Source organism: Anguilla anguilla, chromosome 2 (genome assembly GCF_013347855.1).
Source record: "Anguilla anguilla isolate fAngAng1 chromosome 2, fAngAng1.pri, whole genome shotgun sequence".
In the NCBI taxonomy this organism is placed as follows: Eukaryota; Metazoa; Chordata; class Actinopteri; order Anguilliformes; family Anguillidae; genus Anguilla; species Anguilla anguilla.
In genome coordinates this window covers 71,013,420-71,035,663 of record NC_049202.1, presented here as the reverse complement: position 1 = coordinate 71,035,663, position 22,244 = coordinate 71,013,420, and the positions used below count along the sequence as shown (strand labels likewise).

General features: G+C 53.0%; 1 protein-coding gene across 1 annotated transcript in view; it reads right to left on the bottom strand.

The window, feature by feature from the left end:
• ube2o (ubiquitin-conjugating enzyme E2O) overlaps window positions 1-22,244 on the bottom strand; it is a 36,092-nt gene that overhangs the window by 9,052 nt on the left and 4,796 nt on the right. Inside the window, exons 2-10 of the mRNA XM_035402866.1 lie at window positions 8,013-8,072; window positions 7,477-7,587; window positions 6,706-6,803; window positions 3,423-3,486; window positions 2,755-2,898; window positions 2,375-2,484; window positions 1,759-1,909; window positions 609-711; window positions 1-144 (exon numbers count right to left, since the gene is read on the bottom strand). The exon at window positions 1-144 is cut by the window's left edge and continues 220 nt beyond it. Of these exons, the coding sequence (XP_035258757.1) occupies window positions 1-144; window positions 609-711; window positions 1,759-1,909; window positions 2,375-2,484; window positions 2,755-2,898; window positions 3,423-3,486; window positions 6,706-6,803; window positions 7,477-7,587; window positions 8,013-8,072 (985 nt within the window). The remainder of the gene's footprint in view (window positions 145-608; window positions 712-1,758; window positions 1,910-2,374; window positions 2,485-2,754; window positions 2,899-3,422; window positions 3,487-6,705; window positions 6,804-7,476; window positions 7,588-8,012; window positions 8,073-22,244) is intronic.

The following is a 22,244-nucleotide window of genomic DNA, read 5'->3' as shown; positions in this document are numbered from 1 at the left end:
CCTCCGGGGGGGCGCCGTCCCGCCGGGGCTGCCCCGCCCCCGCCCCCGCCACCGTCGCCTCCGCCGGCCCGTTGTTGGGACGTCCCGTCCCCGCCTTCCCCGTCTCCGCGGCGACGTCCCGCCGGGGCTCCGCGCTCCTCTCGGCTGGACGGGGAGGAGAGGGTAAATGGTAAATGGACTGCATTTATATAGCGCTTTTATCCAAAGCGCTTTACAACTGATGCCTCTCATTCACCAGAGCAGTTAGGGGTTAGGCGTCTTGCTCAAGGACACTTCGACATGCCCAGGGACGGGTTTGAACCGGCAACCCTCCGACTGCCTGACAATCGCTCTCACCTCCTGAGCCATGTCGCCCCAGAGGGGGCAGACAGGCGGGCGTCACGGAGAACGCAGCAGACCGGACCGTACGACCCAGAGCGCGCTCACACAGAGCCCGTAATGCATGGGCAAGACCAGGGCGGGGAGGGGCAGGGAAGGGAGGGGAGGGGAGGGGACTGGGGTTGGGGGGGGGGGACTGGGGTTAGGGTGGGGGGGGACTGGGGTTAGGGGGGGGGGGACTGGGGTTAGGGGGGGGGACCCCGCCGCTCTGAAGGAGTGAAAGGCCGTACCCTCGGGGCTCTCTGCCTTCTCCGCCGGCTGCGTGCTGGAGGCCGACCCGTCCGCGCCGTCCGCGGCCTTCTTCAGCGCGTCCTTCTTAAACATCCGCTTCAGCTGCAGAGACGGGACGCGAGGAGGTCAGGAAGAATGGGAGAGTAATGGGACAGGTCATGGGAGAATGGGCGGGTAATGGGACAGGTCTGGGAGAATGGGAGAGTAATGGGACAGGACTGGGAGAATGGGAGAGTAATGGGACAGGTCTGGGAGAATGGGAGAGTGGGAGAGTAATGGGACAGGTCATGGGAGAATGGGAGGGTAATGGGACAGGTCATGGGAGAATGGGCGGGTAATGGGACAGGTCTGGGAGAATGGGAGAGTAATGGGACAGGACTGGGAGAATGGGAGAGTAATGGGACAGGTCTGGGAGAATGGGAGAGTGGGAGAGTAATGGGACAGGTCATGGGAGAATGGGAGGGTAATGGGACAGGTCTGGGAGAATGGGAGAGTAATGGGACAGTCATGGGAGAATGGGAGAGTAATGGGACAGGTCATGGGAGAATGGGAGAGTAATGGGACAGGTCATGGGAGAATGGGAGAGTAATGGGACAGGTCTGGGGGAATGGGAGAGTAATGGGACAGGTCTGGGAGAATGGGAGAGTAATGGGACAGGACTGGGGGAATGGGAGAGTAATGGGACAGGTCTGGGAGAATGGGAGAGTAATGGGACAGGTCTGGGAGAATGGGAGAGTAACGGGACAGGTCTGGGAGAATGGGAGAGTAATGGGACAGGTCTGGGAGAATGGGAGAGTAACGGGACAGGTCATGGGAGAATGGGAGAATGGGAGAGTAATGGGACAGGTCTGAGAGAATGGGAGAGTAATGGGACAGGTCTGGGAGAATGGGAGAGTAATGGGAGAATGGGAGAGTAAAGGGACAGGTCTGGGAGAGTGGGAGAGTAATGGGACAGGTCTGGGAGAATGGGAGAGTAACGGGACAGGTCTGGGAGAATGGGAGAGTAACGGGACAGGTCTGGGAGAATGGGAGAGTAATGGGACAGGTCTGGGAGAATGGGAGAGTAATGGGACAGGTCTGGGAGAATGGGAGAGTAACGGGACAGGTCTGGGAGAATGGGAGAGTAACGGGACAGGTCGGGTGACGCACCTTCCTGGCCACGGGGTCCTCGGGGAGCACAGGGGCCCCCTCGGGCCCCTCGCAGGTGATGCGGGTGGCGTCTCCCTTGGCGGGGAAGACGTACAGGGCCCGCTCGCCCAGCTGCCTCTGGGTGTGGTCGTAGTAGCCCAGCCGCTTGACTCTGCGCAGAGAACGGCAGCATTTGGTAAATGGGCTGCATTTATATAGCGCTTTCATCCAAAGGGCTTTACAATTGATGCCTCTCATTCACCCATTCACACACACACACACACACACACACACACTCTCACACACCAACGGTGAAAGGCTGCCAAGCAAGGTACCAATCAGCTCGTTGGGAGCAATTAGGGGTTCGGTGTCTTGCTCAGGGACACTTCGACACGCCCAGAGCGGGGGATTGAACTGGCAACCCTCCGACTGCCAGTCAACCGCTCTTACCTCCTGAGCTCTGTGGCCGATTTCAGCCACACGTCTCACTGACTGGCAAACAGACACCTCAGATCAGATCATTCCTGCAGCGACTTCAGCCGGCATTGCTAGGGGAAGGCTTAGGATGACCACCAGGTAAACAGGCTTCCCAACGCCCCAGGCCCAGGCGTACCCAGTGGAGAGAGGCCCCCCATACCTGCAAAGGTTCTCCTGCGTGATGGTGGAGGGAGGGGGGTACACGCTGTCCGTGCCCCTGGGGGAGTAGCTCTTCGTGATCCACGTCACCTTCAGCTCCACGACCTGGACCTGCGGCCCAACGACAACAACAGACACGGCGGGGTGAGGGACGCGGAGAGAGCGGCGCGGCCGGGCGCGGGGCCGCACCAATCAGGACGCTTCGCCGCGCCGCGTACGAACGCACGCCTCACCGCGCTCGGGACAGCGAGGGCTCAGCCAAAAAGGCCGCGTGCGCGTTCACTGTGACTGAGAAGCGGCGCGGGACGGGACCTGCGCCCGTGTTCGTCTACAGCGTTACCCCCCCCCCCCCCCCCCCCCCCCCCCCCCCGCGAGCGGTACCTCTTCCACCACCACCCGGAACTTGCTCTTCTTGCTGAGGACGGGCTTGACCCCGGACAGCCACTGCACGTTGGAGAACACTTTGGAAGGCCCGATCAGCACCTGGCCGGGGTAGAAGCCGTAGGCCTCGTCGAAGAAGAGACCCTGAGAAAGGAGAAAGAGAGAGGGGAAGAAAATAACAAGACCAGGTTATAACCTAGTATATGTGCTGGACCTAACACACGTGATCCAGCCGACCAATGGTGTAACTTCACAACTCGGCCGACCAATGGTGTAACTTCATCACTCACTCAGTCACTCACTCAGTCAGTCACAGACATTCACATTTGTAGGGCTGGCCCCGCTGTCGCGGCCCAGCCAAAAATAATCATTAACGGGGTGGTTAAGGGGTGCACTTCTCCTGCCTCCTCAGGGTGCCCGTGCCCACATTAGTGCCCATTTAAAATCAGCATTGGCAGAGAGGAGGGGCAGGACAGTCCAACAGTCCCTCCACAGCCCCTCTACCACTGAAGCAGGAAAGGTGCGGCTCAGGTTAGGCTAGAAGAGCGGCTTCTTCGCCATTTCACCGCACGTCTCCGCGGAGACCGTGCCGGCGAGCAGGTGACCCGAGCGGCGCAGACCGATGCGCGGTTAACGAGAAAACGCCGCCCGCTCCGAGCGGCACTCACCGAATCGCTGACATGGGGGCAGACATCGTACAGCTTGGCACCGTCCTCCACGCTCATGGAACACCTGCGGGCCCGGGGGGGGGGGGGCGGGGGGGGGGGGGGGAAGAAAGGGGAGAGGAAGGAGAGAAGACAGTGAGACAGAGGGAGAAAGAAACGGCGAGAGGAAGCGAGACAGCAGAGAGAGAGAGAAAAGCGAGAGGAGGGAGAGAAAAGGAAAGGCAGAGCTGAGCAGAGGTGAAGCAGAGGTGAAGCAGAGGTGAAGCAGAGGTGAAGCAGAGGCATGTGCGGCTCATGCGGCTGAAGATGCACCTCACTCACACAGCTGTGTGAAGGGCCTTCTCTCCCTGCCTTGCCCCACACTGAGCCACGTTCACATCCGAGGGAAAGGACAGAGCCTAGCGGACGTCTCTGTGGCTTTTTGGAGCCAGCTCTGAGTGTACATCATACATTAATTGCTCCACTGTTAGTTCTCAGCCAGCGATTGTGTGCGTGCATGCTGCAGGTGAACTGCATTTGTGTAACGTGGGCAGTTTGGTGCAGAAAAAAAAACAACGCTTCACAAATACTGCACTGGGCAAGACAACACAGTGCTCCAAGAAAATATGGTGGTTAAAAATAATCCATGGTGCCATGGTGGTTAAAAAAAATCAATTCCAAAATGTTGATTTTTTTTTTCAACCAACGGATAATAAAACAAAATCCAAGAGCATGACTCCAAAGATTTATACAAATGCATTTGGCCTGTGTATCTGGCAAAACACCAACACCTGTTGGAATTAGTTGCTAGTTCAGCCTCCTACATGCAACACGAATGCATCTCATCTCTGGGTTGATTTCTCTGCAAACCCTGAAGGACTCTCTATACAAAACAATATTTTAAACACTAAAGTGCTAACCAAAGTTTACAAACTAAAGTTTACAATCCAGCTCCCTTTTTTGAGTGTACAGAGATAACCTTTCATGGCGACTGCTTCGTTGTTGTTGTTAATGCTGACCGCTATTACGTTCATTGTGAGTTTCCCAATCATATTCATCGTCACTGTACGAATGTGAATTTGACGTTCGCTCGTGGTTCTGTTAGACTACCATGCCTTTTCAAGATCTGAACTGAATTTCATCTGCATTTTACTAAACGAGGAGCCTTTGGTTTTCTTTCCAAAGACGCATCCTCTGTTTCACCCAGACATCCGAGCCGTCACTCTCACACAGCGCGTCAGGTTTCCACACAGAGCGCAGAGATTGTGTCAGTCGGATTTAATTACTATTGTATTGATACAGGATTGATGACAGAGTGCTCAGGATGTGCAGTGGGTCTACCACTCACTGCCAGTTAAACAACTGCTCACATAACAGAACGGCATCTATCTGTGTGCAGTAACTCGTTTCCCTTTATATTTTTCCATATTCGTTGTCTCTCGCGTGTTATGTTCAGTATATTTCGCCTTTTTCTTTCACTTATATCACACTGGTATTAGTCATTATAGCTATGCAACCAAAATGTGTGTGTGTGTGTGTGTGTGTGTGTGTGTGTGTGTGTCACCAGGCCAGAGAGATATTATAGCAGCATGTACAGAAATCCCATTAAACACAGAAACCCCGTCAGTCATATGCAGGGTTTCCCCCCTGGAAAGCAGTGGAGGGGGAAGTGCCCCAGAGGGCAGGAAGTGTAGACGCAGGACAGTGAGTCGTGGTAATCACATGACATAACCTGCACCTGTCCTGGGGAAACCATGACTACACAATGCCAGTTTAGTCAAATGGCAGACATTTATCGAATGGCTCAACATACGGTAAGATGATGGAGTTCTGCACAGGGCAGTAAATTAGCTATCTTTTTTGGCAGTGGCCTATGAGTGGAGGCTGTTACAGCAGCAAAGGGGGGGGGGGGGCGGTTTCAGAATGAGATGTTCCAACAAGAACATACGGGTGTGATGTTCAGGTGTCAACATACCTGTGGAAATATAGTGTCTACCGATCCATTTATCTGAAAACCCTATCTGGCTGAAAATTCTTCCGTTTAAAAAAACGAACCCACAGTTTATACTATATCGTTGCACCTAGTTACGTTCGTGCCATCAGTAGGCTACCCCAGCACACAGAAACAAGGCTCTGTGGCCATCTCAGGTAGAAATCAAGTATTACACAAACTCTGCTGGCCACTCTCTGCAAGTGCTACACCTCTGTACTTGATGAAATGCTCCTATATTTCTGAGTATTTTGCAATTATATGTGTTCTTCAATTAACAAAAAAAAATAACAAACCTTTTAGGCTAAAAACAACAATCATTGTTATGATAGTGATCTTAAGATTTTTTTTTATTTCAAATGACAAAAATAACTAACTTCATTTCAAAAAGTAGCTCTGCTGAAATAATGTTGTTGTTTTTTTTAAGGAGAGGCGATATTTTCAATCTAATAGGACAAAAAGGGACAAGATTTTAGCCGACAGACTTGCATGAAAGTTGCAGGAGTTAAGAGTTAAGAGTGCTAAAGCATCACTCTTCGTGGGGCACTCTACAGAATGATACTGACAACCCGAAATAAATCTCCCACAATGCAGGCGATTGACCTTCTCAGAAGAGAAATCGCATTGAGCTTTGCGTCCTGCAGATTTAACATTCATTATGATAAAACTCAGCTGAACAAAATAACATGGCACACAGGTCCAAAAGGAACATTTTTTTTTTATATTTTATGTTTTTTTTAATATATTATCGCATGTTACAGCCCTGCTGAGTCTGAGGCTTCATTGATTTGTCTCTGAGGACAGAGGGGCTTGTGAATGCAGTGGAGAGGCAGTGTTGCCACTATTAACACTTGGGGGGTAAACCATGATATGACTTCCTAACGGTCACACGGTAAGAATTCACAAAGAGTCTGTCACTGGTGCTCGTTCAACCGTGTAGGTACACCATGACCTAGATGTGCACGTTATCACCTCTGCCAACAGAGCTGAAGGTGGTCATGCTTTCACCCCATTCCTACAGTGCGTCAGTTTGTCTGTCTGTCCGTCTGACTGTCTGTCAGGGCAGGACATCTCCAAAAGTCAGGAACAGATGCGCATGAAACGTTGTAGAAAGCCTGGTCACGGGGCGAGGCAGAACCGGTTAACGTTTCACACCGATCGGCCAAAGGCGGCGCCGGATATTCTGGCGAATATCTGACACGTGGTATGCCCTCACACCCGAGTGCCAGCATCTAGTCGCAAATCTGTCTCGGCTAAAGACTGAGCAACCGGTGCTGATCGTTTAAGGAAAGAAGCAACCGAGGCAAGTACTCTTACCTGGCTCCATTGGACAGCTTCAGGATTATGTGATTGGTCAGGTCGTACACCTTTCCCAGCCAGAAGTCGTAGGCAATGTAATCTCCATACATAAAGGACTAAACAAAAAACAAAAAACAAAGAGGTAATTATGAAACACAAGTCATATGTCAGAATGCCCTATACAGGTCTGACCAGACCTGGGTCAAGTATGTATTTGTTTTGGATTCAAATACTTTTCTGTGCTCTATTGATCTTCCCTGGGAGTAATTGAGACTGCAGTTATGACCAGAAGGCGGGGTTTGCGCTTTTTTGAGAGTATTTCATTGGTTCCAAATACGCCAGACAAGATCAGCAAAGCGTACAAAAGTATCAGTATCCAAAACAAATAGGTTTTTGACCCAGGTCTGGGTCTGACAGAGGACACGCAGATTTCCATGTCTCAGAATCAACCAGCAACCAGTTTTGAGATGCGTGCAAATGTAACAATTCCACAACACCAAAATGAATCTGTTTTCATAGGTGTTCCAGTCATCAGGGAAAACAATAATTTGGCCCGAAAGGAACAGCCTACACAGGCCCAAGCCCCCTCGTCTCTCTGGACCACCACGTCAGAAGAAGACTCAGTGAGTCAGCGATACAGAGCAGCGCGGAGCCTGCAGCTAAACGTTCGGGCGGGTTTACTCAGAGTCCTTTACCGCCCATCGCTAAATCCAGAAAACGATCGCCACCAAAGTTTTTCACACAAATATTCTACGTGAGTGGAGTCCTGCGCGATGTCTCACGTCTTACCCAGATGTGCTGCAGGTCTCTGCTGTTGACAGGGTACAGGACACAGTTGGTCCCCACCAGTTTGACGGCGCACTCGATGTTGATGTCAATCACTGTGCCACACTGGTTGTCCTGTAAAAAAAATGTTTTAAAAAATAAACATTTAAAGGTTAACAGAGGTTAAGGCCTTTCTCCACATGCCTACACACATCTACTAATTCTCACGCCCACTCTCACGGTGTTATTTCATTTCCCTGCACTCCTGATGCATCGACAACAGTCATGATTTTTGGACAACGACTGCAGCGAGCTTGCCCTGGCAAGCGCACCGCAACTCATTTTTACTTCCATGAAGATCTACAGCGAGCAGTACAAGTCAGAGGAATGTGCAGCGGTCACCGTCCACAAATTCCAACCGCAGTCGATGATCGGAAGCACGTGCGAATAAACAACGCGATGAAGCTACGGAGGAAGTGCAAAGTGGGGGAACGGATCTCGCGGATCGAGGTCATAGAGCCACGCCCCGCGGCGAATTAAGATTCAGGAGAAAAGCTTACATTTGCATTCATCCGACGGACAATGTCACGAGGCACGATCGACCGATCTTCAAGCTTCAGCTGAAAGAGAGATAGAAAAAATAAATAAATAAATAAATGCATAAATATTGGGGGAAAGCAAGAGAAACATTCTTAAGTCATCATCAAAATGCCCTCTGTCTTCCTCCTTTAGATGGCAGGTCAGTTGAGTCCTGTGGAAATGAATGCTTCCCAATATGGGGGAAAGCAAGAGAAACATTCTTAAGTCATCAACAAATTGACCTCTCTCTTCCTCGTTTAGATGGCAGGTCAGCCGAGTCCTGTGGAAATATTGCTTCCCTCAGGAGGCTGAGAAGCTTGCATGTCAAAATTGGGGCAGGTGTGAGGGCAAGAACAAAAATTAATTTTGGAGAGCTACAGATACAACTTAAATTGGGCGAATCAAGGAATTACTTTCTCCAGCCACGCATGGGCTTACTAAACTGAGGGAATGTGGCCTTTATGGAAAAACGGACCTAATCTAGGCAAATCTGAATTAGCCTAGTTATTACCAGACATTATGGAGCTATGAACCTTTCCATCCACGCACTACAAACGCATACAGTGGACATGCAACACCAGGGCGCACGCCGCTGTAGACAACTGCGGGAAGGGCAAAAAACCGGGCTGGCTTCTGCCAAATACGCGGCCAGTCGTAGTCCGAGAGCAAAAACAACGGTACACCTTTTCTGCCTACAAGTGGAAAGGCAACAACCAACGCGCTCAAAAAAACGTGACCAGCCAGGGCATCTAGCCTACCTAGCAACGCGTTTAAATTTTGCGTGCCCAAAAACGGCTGAAATTATCTCCAACTCCCACTTCAACTGCTTCTAAAATAGCAACCGAAAAAATGCTCTACGGACAGTGAATTCAATGTACAGTAAAAAGAAAATGGTAGGCTGACAACAGTAAATTAATTTCCAAATGCTATACACTAAAAAAGTGTTATTTTCCGAGCAGTAAGTTAACCTGGCACTGGAGTCTGTTAGCTCTATATCTACCAGCAGCATATAGTTACCAGTGAAAGCGGCAAGCAATTTAAACAGTAGCTAAACGATCGTTGGACGTTACGGCCACGAAAATCCGGAACGCTACCTTGACTTTTCATTAATAACCCACGCCAGCTTCTGCAGCAGATTGACATCACCTTATGACATCACTGACATGTCTTATGACACGGCCCTGGGTGTTACAAAATGGTTTAAGACAAGGGTGCACAACTCCGGTCCTGGAGGGCCGGTCCACGTGCTGGTTTTTGTTCCAACCGGTCACCTCAGTTTTAGTTCTCTGACAGCTCTATAAACCACGCTGAGTCAGTCACTCCTGTACTTGAGCACAGTGAAGTCTTTAGGACACGCTCGCAGTCTGCGGCTGTAGCTGGTGCTTGTGCAAATTTCAGATCGAGATACGACCGGGCTAATTAAATAATTAAGAGCTGGAGTTGGCGCAAAATCCTGAAACGGATCGGCCCTTGTTGTGGATCAGCCCTGGTTTAAGAGTTCACGTCTTCTCCCAAACAGGGGACTTAAATAAGTAGCTATAAACAGGCGTGGCGGGGTCTTCTCATTATTGTAGCGAGGCAAGCGCCCGCCCCCTTCGCCTCAATAATCCTGCAGCGGGGTCAACGTCGCTCGCCCACCGCACTCAACACGGCTCCTGCCGCAGCTCAGCGAAGTGTAGCCGGGCTCCAGGCAGCCTGAGCCCGCCAACTGTCCCCCGAGGTGTCTCCCGCTCTCCCGCTCTCCCTCTCTCCCTCTCTCCCTCTCTCCCTCTCTCCCTCTCTCCCTCTCTCTCTCTCTCTCTCTCTCTCTCCCAGCGTGCAACCAGACAAAGACCGCGCCGCGAACCCGCGGACGCGTCCCTCCGCTCAGCCGCAGACGTCAGCGGGCTTCGGCTTGTCGCGATTCCGCAGGTACGATGTTCTCATTAACGGGGGTATCGATTTTTAAACTCGACTTCCGAGTGCCCTTCTCTCTCTCTCTCTCTCTCTCTCTCTCTCTCGAGGGCTGGAAGGCGGTGGCGGGCTGGCTTCTCGTGTGCCGAAGACCGAGGAGGCCGGTAAAAAGGAGGATGCAACGCAGTCTTACGAGGACAGGAGAGAAGGGAAGGAGATGGTAAATGGACTGCATTTATATAGCGCTTTTATCCAAAGCGCTTTACAATTGATGCCTCGCATTCACCAGAGCAGTTAGGGGTTAGGCGTCTTGCTCAGGGACACTTCGACACGCCCAGAAAGGGGATCGAACCGGCAACCCTCCGACTGCCGGACAACCGCTCTTACCTCCTGAGCTATGTCGCCCCAGACAGGGCACTATGGTCCATCGGTGACAGACATACGTAAAGACGTCTCGACACAAGAAATGCGAGGGGGGAAAAGCAATTGCCGTCACGAACGGGTGACTTTATTTATGTCACGACCAGGAATTTCACCGTTTCCAGGGCTACGCTCTCCACGCACAACCGTTTCTGCCAAATGCAATAGAGGCCTAAATGTGTTCAATTTTGACAGGCAATAAAATCTTTTTTCTTTTTCGGTGCTGAAATGCAGTGAAGTGCTCTTTTTTTTTTTTTTTTTTTTTTTTTTAACCCTCCGGCGAAACGATGCGATCTGGCTCCGTTAACGCAAACGCATCCTCCGTGGACAGAAGATTGCTCGGGCCACGGTGAGGCTGGGGGAGGACGGGCTGGCGACTGCAGGGCAGCGGTCTGGTGGACCCGGATCGGGAGACGGGCAGCACTTCGCACACGATCAGTGTGAGTGAAACACACGGGCGCACAGTCTGGCTGATGTTAAGAGGAAGGTTACGCGTAAAACGAACTGCGTGAACAGGCCTTCTATCAAACCAGCCAATCACGAGCTGTCTCGTGGTGCGGACTGTAGAGCACGGCCCACGTGCTCGTTACGAGCCGCGACGTCGGCGGTTTGAGTCCCGACCGCACGACCGCCTTTGTCTTCCTGTCTCTCTACGCTGTTCTGTCCAATAAAGCTGAAAAAGCCCAAAAAAATATTTAAAAAAACAAAAACAGCCAATTATTGGGGAAGGTGTAACTGCACGGCTATTTTAGGAGGTCGCAGAACCAGGCGTCAGATCGGCTGCGAGACATGAGAACAGTCGCAGCCAATCGGCTGCCGTCGCTGTAGCACAGCCGCAGAGGAGAAGCTGGAGGACGCGTTCAAAATGGCTTCTCATCAGGCCTGGGTCAAATACATATTTTAAATACTTTTTTTTTTTTTTTTTTTAGAAATTCTTTGAAATACAGCATAAGTATTTACATACATACCTGTATGTATTTGACCGAGGTCTGCTTCTCATATATATATTTATTATTTTTCGAGCCATGCATAATGCCCTTCTTCCTCACTTAAAAGAACCCAAAATTATCCTGCAGTTCTTCAGCTTCGGCTCGGTGCTCTAGAGGGGTGTGAGAACACCCTTTCTATGTCACATGATTAAGAAGCCTGCAGTAGTGTGTCCTGCAGTCACGGAAAACACAGGTTTAATGTCTGCTTGCTAGACACAGCACACACTGTCACTGGAAAAAAAGTATTCATAAGCAGCCTGAGGATCAGTTATTTGCCATTTAGGAACCTCAAGACATTTCTCTCCCTTTAGGGTGCACGCAATGTACTGTGGTACAGTGAGGTTCTATAACTTTTGAGCAAGCGCTCCCATTTTAAACTTTGAGTGCCTGTCCCTTCGGTCCCTGCTGGCTGTCCCTCACAGGGGTTTCTACTGAACCTGCTCAGCTGGGCCTCATTGCAGATACGCTGTGAAATGCTCATTTTATTCCATGACCTGATGCCATTTACTCAACGCCGCCCAAAATTCCGGTGCCCCCCAACTTAACGAACACCACCCTGCCCACATCTGCCGCCACCTGCTGTTCCCCATCACCGCCACCCGGCCCCACCCATCATCTGAGCCACATCACATATCATATCTTGTGCATAAACTGGCTGACATGCTGGTCACCAGTCGGCACCCTGAGCCGACCAGAGGAGGATGGGTTTCCTCCTTGAGCCTGGTTCCTTCCAAGGTTTCTCCCCATCTGCCACAGGGAGTTTTTCCTTGCCACTGTTGCCTTAGGCTTGCTCCTGTGGGGGTTTAGGCTAGGGCTGTCTGTAAAGCGTATTGTGACAACTGTTGTTAAATACGCTATATAAATAAAATAAGATTTGATTTGAAGGCCCATCCCACATTTACCGGTGTCTTAAAGGCAGGTTTTCTTGGTTCGGAAAGTAGACTTGACTCGTTTCTCAGATTAGAACCTCCTGTTCCACAGAGGGGGTGGGGGGGGGGGGGGTGAATTCTCCTCACATCTCTTCAGACACCTGTTATCTGCATTTGGTCGGCTAAGGTTCATAACTGGCCTCTTTCATTTCCCTCAGCACAAAAACATGCACACTGCGCGTTTTTACTGACGGACGAGTAATTGAGTCGAGCGTTAATTGCTTAATTTGCGGCGGGCTTCGTTAACACCGCCATTACAGAATCTGCCGCACTCACACAAATTACCACGTTCCCGCCGTGGCTGGATGAAGAGGGGCGTCATGACAACAATCTGCTCATAAGGGGGGGGTGTCTGGTGGCGCAGTCTGTAGAGCGCTGTCCACATGCTCGTTGCGAGCCGCGACGTCGGCGGTTCGAGTCCGACCGCGTGACCTCTGTCGCACGCCTCCCTCCCTCTCTCTTCCCCCGTTCTTCCTGTCTCTCTACGCTGTCCTGTCCAATAATAGCCCATAAATTATTATTTTTTAAAATAATACTCCGCTCATAGGGCAGTAGAATGCCACAAGCCCATAACCACACTTAGGGCAGACGTTTAAAGGCAAACCTGGGGATATCTGAGCTAGACTACAGCACTAAGGCTTCCAGAGGGGATGGGCAAGAGGGCATTTTGGGTATCTTTAGACTTATTCATACTGAAAGGCAACGACATTAACCTCAAAAGGAAGAAATGTGTCAGAAATAAAATATACATGATGGGGGACCTGGATGAAGAGTATGCTTTTAAAAGGTTACTGGTACAGAGTTCACATCCCCTTGCCTGTCAGCACCTTTGATCTCAGTTTCCAGCACAGAAGAGGCCATCCTCCCACACTCTCTGTGTTAAGCAAGTCGCTTTTCTGACTGCCAGTAAAAGCCATTCTGAGATGAGGCGACTCACTGTGAAACCACACCTATTCCACAATGGCCTTTCAGGACCATGTTGAAAATAGGCCAATACAATTATTTGAGGTAGGACTGTTCTCTGTGGCAAGAAGTTTTTTTTTCCCCCATTGTGTAAAAAATAACAGCAGTATTTAGCTTTAAAAGTGAACCAAAATCCATAAGAGCCTCTACCCTCAATAAGTGATTTGCACTTAATGATGTCTAGCGTGGTACTGAATAATTAAACACCCACAGACTCTGACATGCCCACACCCTACAGGACCTGTCCATCCTTTCCACGTTTAAATATGCGCTTCCCTGCAATGGCAGTAATGCCTCTGACACTGTACATCTCGAAACAAAATCAGCACATCTCACCGAATATCTCATATTTGCCCCATGACCTCATCTGTGACCCACCTGATCAAGGAAGTGCATGAGACAACGTACAACGCCACACAAGCGCATGCCAAGAGCAGTGGGTAACGGTGGGATTTGCGGTGGCTCTGGTCAGTTTGGGACGTCCTGCCACCTATCCCCACCCCCGCCCCCGTCCCCACCAGGGACCGGTCAGCAGCCGCGCGGGTCAGGAAGCGAATGGCGTGAAACGAGGGGGGGGGCGGGGGGTGAGTGTGAGGTCACATAACGAAGAAGCAGGAAATGGCCAACCTGAGAAACCGCAGCGAGAAGAGCAGGCCACGCTCAGTGAGGACGCCGTTATAGTGCGTCTGTTTTATAGTGCGTCTGTTTTATAGTGCGTCTGTTTTATAGTGCGTCTGTTTTGGGACGCTCCCGCGGCCTCTCTTTATGACCCCGCCCCCTGAGAAGCGGGACAGGTGGGTGGGGTGGGGGGGGGGGGAACGCGGTAGATTGAAGACGAAGAGCGGGGCGAACGGCTCTGGGAGCTGAAGGCCGAACAGGAGGGCGTGAATAACGCAGGCCGGGGAGAGCCGTGCGCTGCTCTGCCCCTCTGAGCCGCTAGCAGCTTAGCGACGAGCACAACACGGGCCTCATGACAACCACCCCGCGGGCCGGAGGAACTGAGTCACGGGCACGCCCAGGGACCGCCGAAACACCCCACGGCCCTGCCTGCACACCAGCCCCGGCCCCGACACTGCGCACTGCTGAACACCACTCCCAATACTGCCTCAATACAGCACAATACTGAACACCACTCCCAATACTGCCTCAACACACCACACCTGCTACTGCCTCAACACAGCACACTACTGAACACCACTCCCAATACTGCCTCAACACACCACGCCAGCCCCGGCCCTGACTCAGCACACTGCTGAACACCACTCCCAATACTGCCTCAACACAGCACACTGCTGAACACCACACCCAATCCTGCCTCAACACAGCACACTACTGAACACCACTCCCAATACTGCCTCAACACACCACGCCAGCCCCGGCCCTGACTCAGCACACTGCTGAACACCACTCCCAATACTGCCTCAACACACCACTCCCAATACTGCCTCAACACAGCACACTACTGAACACCACTCCCAATACTGCTTCAACACAGCACACTACTGAACACCACTCCCAATACTGCCTCAACACCCCACGGCCCTGCCTGCACACCAACCCCGGCCCTGACACAGCACACTACTGAACACCACTCCCAATACTGTTTCAACACAGCACACCCAATACTGCCTCAACACAGCACACTACTGAACACCACACCCAATACTGCCTCAACACAGCACACCCAATACTGCCTCAACACCCCACGGCCCTGCCTGCACACCAGCCCCGACCCTGACACAACACACTGCTGAACACCACTCCCAATACTGCCTCAACACAGCACACTACTGAACACCACTCCCAATACTGCCTCAACACAGCACACTACTGAACACCACTACCAATACTGCCTCAACACCCCACGGCCCTGCCTGCACACCAGCCCCGGCCCTGACACAGCACACTACTGAACACCACTCCCAATACTGCTTCAACACACCACGCCAGCCCCGGCCCTGACACAGCACACTACTGAACACCACTCCCAATACTGCCTCAACACAGCACACCCAATACTGCCTCAACACAGCACACTACTGAACACCACTCCCAATACTGCCTCAACACAGCACACCCAATACTGCCTCAACACCCCACGGCCCTGCCTGCACACCAGCCCCGACCCCAACACAGCACACTATTGAACACCACACCCAATACTGCCTCAACACACCACACCCAATACTGCCTCAACTCATCACACCCAATACTGCCTCAACACACCACACCCACTACTGCCTCAACACAGCACACTACTGAACACCACTCCCACTACTGCCTCAACACAGCACACTACTGAACACCACACCCACTTCTGCCTCAACACACCACACCAGGTCCTACCCTGACACAGCACACTACTGAACACCACACCCACTTCTGCCTCAACACTCCCTGCCTGCTATCGCCTGAACACACCATGCCCGCTCCTGCCTCCACAGACAGCTCCCTGTCTTCAGCGCTGGACCGGGTCCATCGTGACTCACAGTGACGCAGTTCTCGGCGTGTTCTGAGGCCGATGCAGTCGGTATGCAGTCACCGTGCTCCAGGGACCAGGGCTGGGACTCTGCTCATTAAGGAGCAGCCTGCTCCGGCAAAGAGGCTCTCCAGCCCAAACACATTTAACAAGGCCACAGCTGGAAATATAATACCAATCTGCAGCCCTGGCCCACGGAGCAGTGTGAGGAACAGCCCCTTCTCAACTTCTAATCCATATCAGAGCTCACGGTCCTGCCAGGCCACTCCTCTCGAACATGCACTGCAAGGAGAGCTCCTGTCCATCACGTCTACTCTCTCTCTCTCTCTCTCTCTCTCTCTCTCGCCCCAGTGCAGCTGGAACGAGCTCCCCCACTGTAATCAGGACCGCACAGCCGCTGCCCATCTTCTGCCACAGACTGAAGGAGGAGCCATTTAATCTGCGCCTTGGCTCCCCCGACGCTGAACATTTCACATCAGTATACCGGCCAAGCAAGAACCAAATCTAAACCTGTATCCCCTAAACCAGGGATCAGCAACTCACGGTCCTCGAGGGCTGAGAACTGCTGGTTTTCCCACCCTCCCTTTGCCTGGGAGTCAGGTGTGAAGAGAGTCTGGCCAATCAGTAGCACTAATTACCCGGGAGAAAAGAAAACCAGGGCTGGATTTGGATTCGAGGGCCAGAGTTGATGATCCCTGCCCTAAACCTTAAATAAATTTTTTTTAAAAAACCTTGCTTCATACTCATACTGCATTCTCAATTTCTTACGATAGCATAAAATAACTTCATGCTGCAGGATGGTGTATTAACTGTTACCATGGTTTGTCCCTGTTGACCTGGCTTCAGCACTGTTAGCTGTATAAACCCGTATCCATACGCATATGCAAGTTGCTCTGGGTAGGACCACCACCTAATTGTTTAAATGTAAATATTATTATAATCACAGGGTGCTTTCTTCACAGGGGTACGTGACTGTGGTGTCACTTTGTCTAGCAAACAAAATGGCAGTGACTGTAAGAGTCCGCCACTCTCTGATCGTCTTCCAGACGGATCGTTATTCATCAGAATGCGCTGCAGCTTTCTGACAGCCAGTCTTGATAGGACGGGAGAGTGAATGAGAGAGAGGACTGCCATGACAGTTCTGGCTTCTGGAAACACGATCCACTCACAGTCGCCGACTCTGATCGAGGCAGACTCCTCCAATCAGCTCGCTCGCTCCCCCGCTCCCTCCTTCCCAGAAACGGCGGTGAGCCGCTGGCGCCACACGCTGCCCAGAAGCTCTCCTCTTCAAGCGGAGACAACAGCAGGAGGTCCCGGTACCCAGGGAGGACCAATTAGCACCTTCTAATGAACTCGTCTCCAGCTGCCGTGGCAGCAATGCGGGGCCAGAAAAAAACAAAAAAACAATGGAGGACCTCTGACCAATCAGAATCCAGAATTGGAAGAGACCTTCAAAAAAATGTGAACTGCAAGGTGGTGGTGAACCCATTATCAGAGAACGTGATGATAAAGGCCTTTGCAGGCCAAAAAAAATAACGTATGAACTGGGACACCAAGCAGCGATGCTGCAGTTAAAAAAGCCACCATTTTAATGCTCTGAATCTAGAATTACATTAGCAGTCTTGATTTTAAAAGTTTTATGTCATCTACTGTGTACATCTCAGCTGCAGCGGACTGAAATGTGGCATATTATAGGCAGCAAAGAGTCAGAGGGGAAAAAATGACATTATTCTTTTAGAAATGTAACAATGGCCCACATTTCTCCAGGGAATTATGACATCAATCATTCATGGCATGCATAAGGTACTTCTCGAAAAGAATACACATTAATATTCCCTGCTGGGAAATTTAAGTGACACTCATGTGTGTGTGCATTTTTTCTATAGCCTAAATATCAAAAATGAACCAAGACAGGTGTCAACCATAGGACGGATATCATATTGTATTACTAGGAATCAATGCCAGAGGGTGACTGTTCTGAAAGATTTCGGTTGATTTTAAGAAGCGAAATGAAAGCTGCTCACAATGAAATGCAAAAAATAAAAAGTGTTTTTAACCTAACTAAATGCACATACACAAGTAATCCATTCACATCACACCCCAGATTTGAGACTGCTCAGTTTAAGTGTCATTTTTGTGGCATTCCGACACACCTACAGGTAGCAGAAGCGCTATGTTTAGGTGTCCTACACAGGCAGTAGCACAGAGCCACACCCCACCCTGGTCTCAGTCCCGCCCTGCAGACAGAGCGGGGGGGGGGGGGGGGGTCTGCGGTCGCTCTCATCCCAAAGCGTCCCCACACTCACTCACAGAGGACACGGGGATGAGGACTCATTTCCCAAAACAGAGCCACTCTGGGCCACGCTCATCCTCCCGGGAGAGGACCCGCCCCATGAGCTGTCCCCCACCCCCCCCCCTTCACCTTGAGAGAGCTGATGCCGTCAGGAGCCCCCGCCACCCCCCGAAACCCCTCCTCGCCGCCGCCACCCCCCCCCCCCCACGCAGCTTCTATTAATAGCCCGGGCTCTCGCCTGGAAGAACTCAGGACTGGGGGGGGAAGAAAGCCGCTCCTACAGCCATCCGCTTGACTCCGTTACGCCTTTCTGAAAATGAGTCTAGTCGGCAATCGTCCGGGGCGACGCCCAAAGGGAAAGCAACGGACAGGCGGAGCAATAGCGAAAAGCCCCCCCCCCCTCAGTGACCCCCCACGCATTCGCTCTCTACGGCATGTCTCATTGCCCTTTCCACAGTACGCCCCAGAATTCGACTGTGTCTGAGCACGTCCCGCAGCCTTGTCCTCCCTCCGACCCCCCTCCCTCTCACGCTCCTCAGGGAGCCCTAACGGGTCCTGCGCTCCCGTACGTGGGGCCCGGGAGAAGCTGCCACGCCCCCCCCCCCCCCCCAGGACGGGACGGACGCCGCGCCTCCCAGCGTCTCTCACAAGGCTCGAGGTTCGAGGGCTCTGTCTGTCTGTCTGTCTGGACTGCAGCACTGCAGCCTGGAGCTGCCAGGAGCTCCGACGAGGGAGAACAACTCAATCAATAAGTGTGCTCCCACTGTAATGTTTTACACAGCCCCCGCCCAGCTCAGGGGGGGGGGGGGGGGGTTCGGAGACAAAACCATTTCAGCTGAAGAAAGCCTGCACACCCATAGAGAGGACTCCAGTGGGGGGGGGGGGTGGGAGACAGAACCATTTCGGCTGAAGAAAGCCTGCACACCCATAGGGAGGACTCCAGTGGGGTGGGGGGGGTGTGAGGTCATTTCAGCTGGAGGGGCGGGCTGCACACCCATAGAGAGGACTCCAGTGAGGGGGCGGGGGGGTGTGAGGTCATTTCAGCTGGAGGGGCGGGCTGCACACCCACAGGGGAGGACTCCAGTGGGGGGGGGGGGTGTGGGGTCATTTCAGCTGGAGGGGCGGGCTGCACACCCACAGGGGAGGACTCCAGTGAGGGGGCGGGGGGGGTGTGGGGTCATTTCGGCTGGAGGGGCGGGCTGCACACCCACAGGGGAGGACTCCAGTGAGGGGGCGGGGGGGGTGTGGGGTCATTTCGGCTGGAGGGGCGGGCTGCACACCCACAGGGGAGGACTCCAGTGAGGGGGCGGGGGGGGTGTGGGGTCATTTCGGCTGGAGGGGCGGGCTGCACACCCACAGGGGAGGACTCCAGCGTTGGTATTAGGCGTGCGGAGGCCGCTCGGCGATGGGGCCAGGCCCGTTCCCTCCCAGCCCCGCGAGGGGGCGGAGCGGGGAAGTCAATATGAGCGAGCGAGGGGAACACGCACGCCTCTCTCCAGCGGCACGTCTCCTCACTCACTGCCACCGCGCCCCCCCCCCGCCCCCCCGTAGGGGCTGAGAAATGCTAATGTTCTGCCGCGTCGGCGCTATTGGTTCATTCCGGCTTTTTTTTTTTTTTTTTTCTTGATGAGCAACAGGAGGAAGGTGATAAAGGTTAACGACCCATGACCCCCCCCCCCCCCCCCCCCCCCCCCCCCCCCCAGTCAATAGACACAAATGCACATCAGGAAATGACCACAGTGAGGTCATTAATGGAGTACAACTGTGTGAATTACCAGCCGTGTGTGTGAATTATTTGACCACTGCGCTGGAGTAGGGTATCTGGAATTCTGCAGAGATCCCACTGTACCTCTCTCTCAGAAACACACACACACACACACACACACACAGGCTCTCGCTCCCTCTCTGTGGCTAAAAACAACAAAGGCACTGTTCACAGCTCTCAGACAGCCAACTGTAACCTGAGTAAAAATAAAACAAAGACAAAACAGAAACAGAAGCTCAATTCCCTGAAGCCAGACAGAGACACGGGCAAACAATGACGAACTTCAGGAACTTTTTTTCCCATTTTTTGTCCTTATTTTTTTAACCCCCCCCCGGCATTCTCGTTTTTGCTTCCAGAAATCACCAGCTAACAATGTATGGCAGCCAGCACAACAGCATGGCTACAATTCAGCAGTGAGCTCTATTGGAGGCTACTGGACCAGAGTGGGGGGGAAGGGGGACCGTTGGAGGGGGTGGGGGGGGGGGGGGGGTTGGGGTCATTCTAGCTATTCCAGTATAATCCCCCTGTTACAGGTGCACTGTGGGCTGACATTAGCCATGTGACCTGGCACCTGCAGCTCCAAAACTAAAAGACTACAGGGGTTATGGGACGGTGGCGATGGATGTGAGGTGGCGACGGATGTGAGCCCTTTGGTGACTCAGCACTCTAAGACTACGCAAAACAAGATACCGACACCCAGCACAAGATACTCAATACCAAAAAAAAAAAACCCCATGAAACCAGATATAAAACTGTATAAACCAGACTGCTGCCCTGTGCCTCAACACATCCAAACGAGCAGCAAAGCATTCCACACAAACTGGATTTGATTTCCCTGCACAGGCTGCGGTGATGAGTCACCCTCTGTGTGGAGTAGGTGTGCGCAGTCCTGAGGAAGGAGAGGGGAGTGGTGAGGAAGGAGAGGGGAGTGGGGAGAGGGGAGAGGAGAGTGGGGAGAGGGGAGAGGGGAGAGGGGAGAGGGGAGAGGGGAGAGGAGAGAGGGGAGTGGGGAGTGGGGAGTGGGGAGTGGGGAGAGGGGAGTGGGGAGTGGGGAGTGGGGAGTGGGGAGTGGGGAGTGGGGAGAGTGGAGAGTGGAGAGTGGAGAGTGGGGAGAGTGGAGAGTGGGGAGGGGAGAGGGGAGAGTGGTGAGTGGTGAGTGGTGAGTGGGGAGTGGTGAGTGGTGAGTGGTGAGTGGTGAGTGGTGAGTGGGGAGAGGGGAGAGGGGAGAGGGGAGTGGGGAGTGGGGAGAGTGGAGAGAGTGGAGAGAGTGGAGAGAGTGGAGAGTGGAGTGGGGAGAGTGGAGAGTGGAGAGTGGAGAGTGGAGAGTGGAGAGTGGAGAGTGGAGAGTGGAGAGTGGAGAGTGGAGAGTGGAGAGTGGAGAGTGGAGAGTGGAGAGTGGAGAGTGGAGAGTGGAGAGTGGAGAGCGGAGAGGGGAGAGGGGAGAGCGGAGTGGGGTGTGGGGAGTGGGTAGAGGGGAGAGAGTGGGGAGTGGGTAGAGGGGAGAGAGTGGAGAGGGGAGTGGGGAGTGGAGAGTGGGGAGAGTGGAGAGGGGAGTGGGGAGAGGGGAGTGGGGAGACGCTCCGTTGACGCCTAAATAGCTCGCTTGCTGAGGGCGGAGCGAGGGTCGGAGGTGCGGAGGTGTGAGTGCAGGCCTGTCTACGCTGCAGGGGCTGATGACCGCAGAGTCTGGTGTGTGTGTGTGTGTGTGTGTGTGTGTGTGTGTACGCTGAGGAGAGGCTCATCCGTTACCATGAGCAGGGAGTGTGCAGACTGTTCCCTCATTACGTCACCACTGCGCTCGGCTGGTCTGAGCGTGGAGACAGGCAGAGGGCAGAGAGACCATCCTGTCTGGCCTCCACACTCCCTGACCCTGCAGCCACACAGCGTCTGGCCTCCACACTCCCTGACCCTGCAGTCACACAGCGTCTCGCCTCCACACTCCCTGACCCTGCAGTCACACAGCGTCTGGCCCTGGAGCAGGGCTAGCGCCCCCTGCAGTCACACAGCGTCTGGCCCTGGTGCAGGGATAGCGCCCCCTGCAGTCACACAGTGTCTGGCCCTGGTGCAGGGCTAGCATACCCTGCAGTCACACAGCGTCTGGCCCTGGAGCAGGGCTAGCGCCCCCTGCAGGCTTCGGACCGCGTGCACCCCGTCCACGCCCTCGCCCTCCTGCCCTCACGCCCAATCTCACCGCTCCCCTCATCCCACAGAGACTTCCTTCCTCCTTCCTGGCCCACCACTGGCACCGCGACTCAGGCTCCAGCGCGGGTCTGGCGCGGGGAAACGCAGACGAAACTCCTCAAAACTGCCATCTGGGCCAAGACAAAATGTCCGCACAAAGATTCCTGGAACGTTTTGCCATCACTTATAACACTGCAGCAACGTTGTGAAAACATTCTGTGTTAGCTTGGGATCCCTGGTGCCAGAGCAATATCACACATGCTGGTACCCACAGCGTTCCTCGGGTATACTTTTTCCGAAA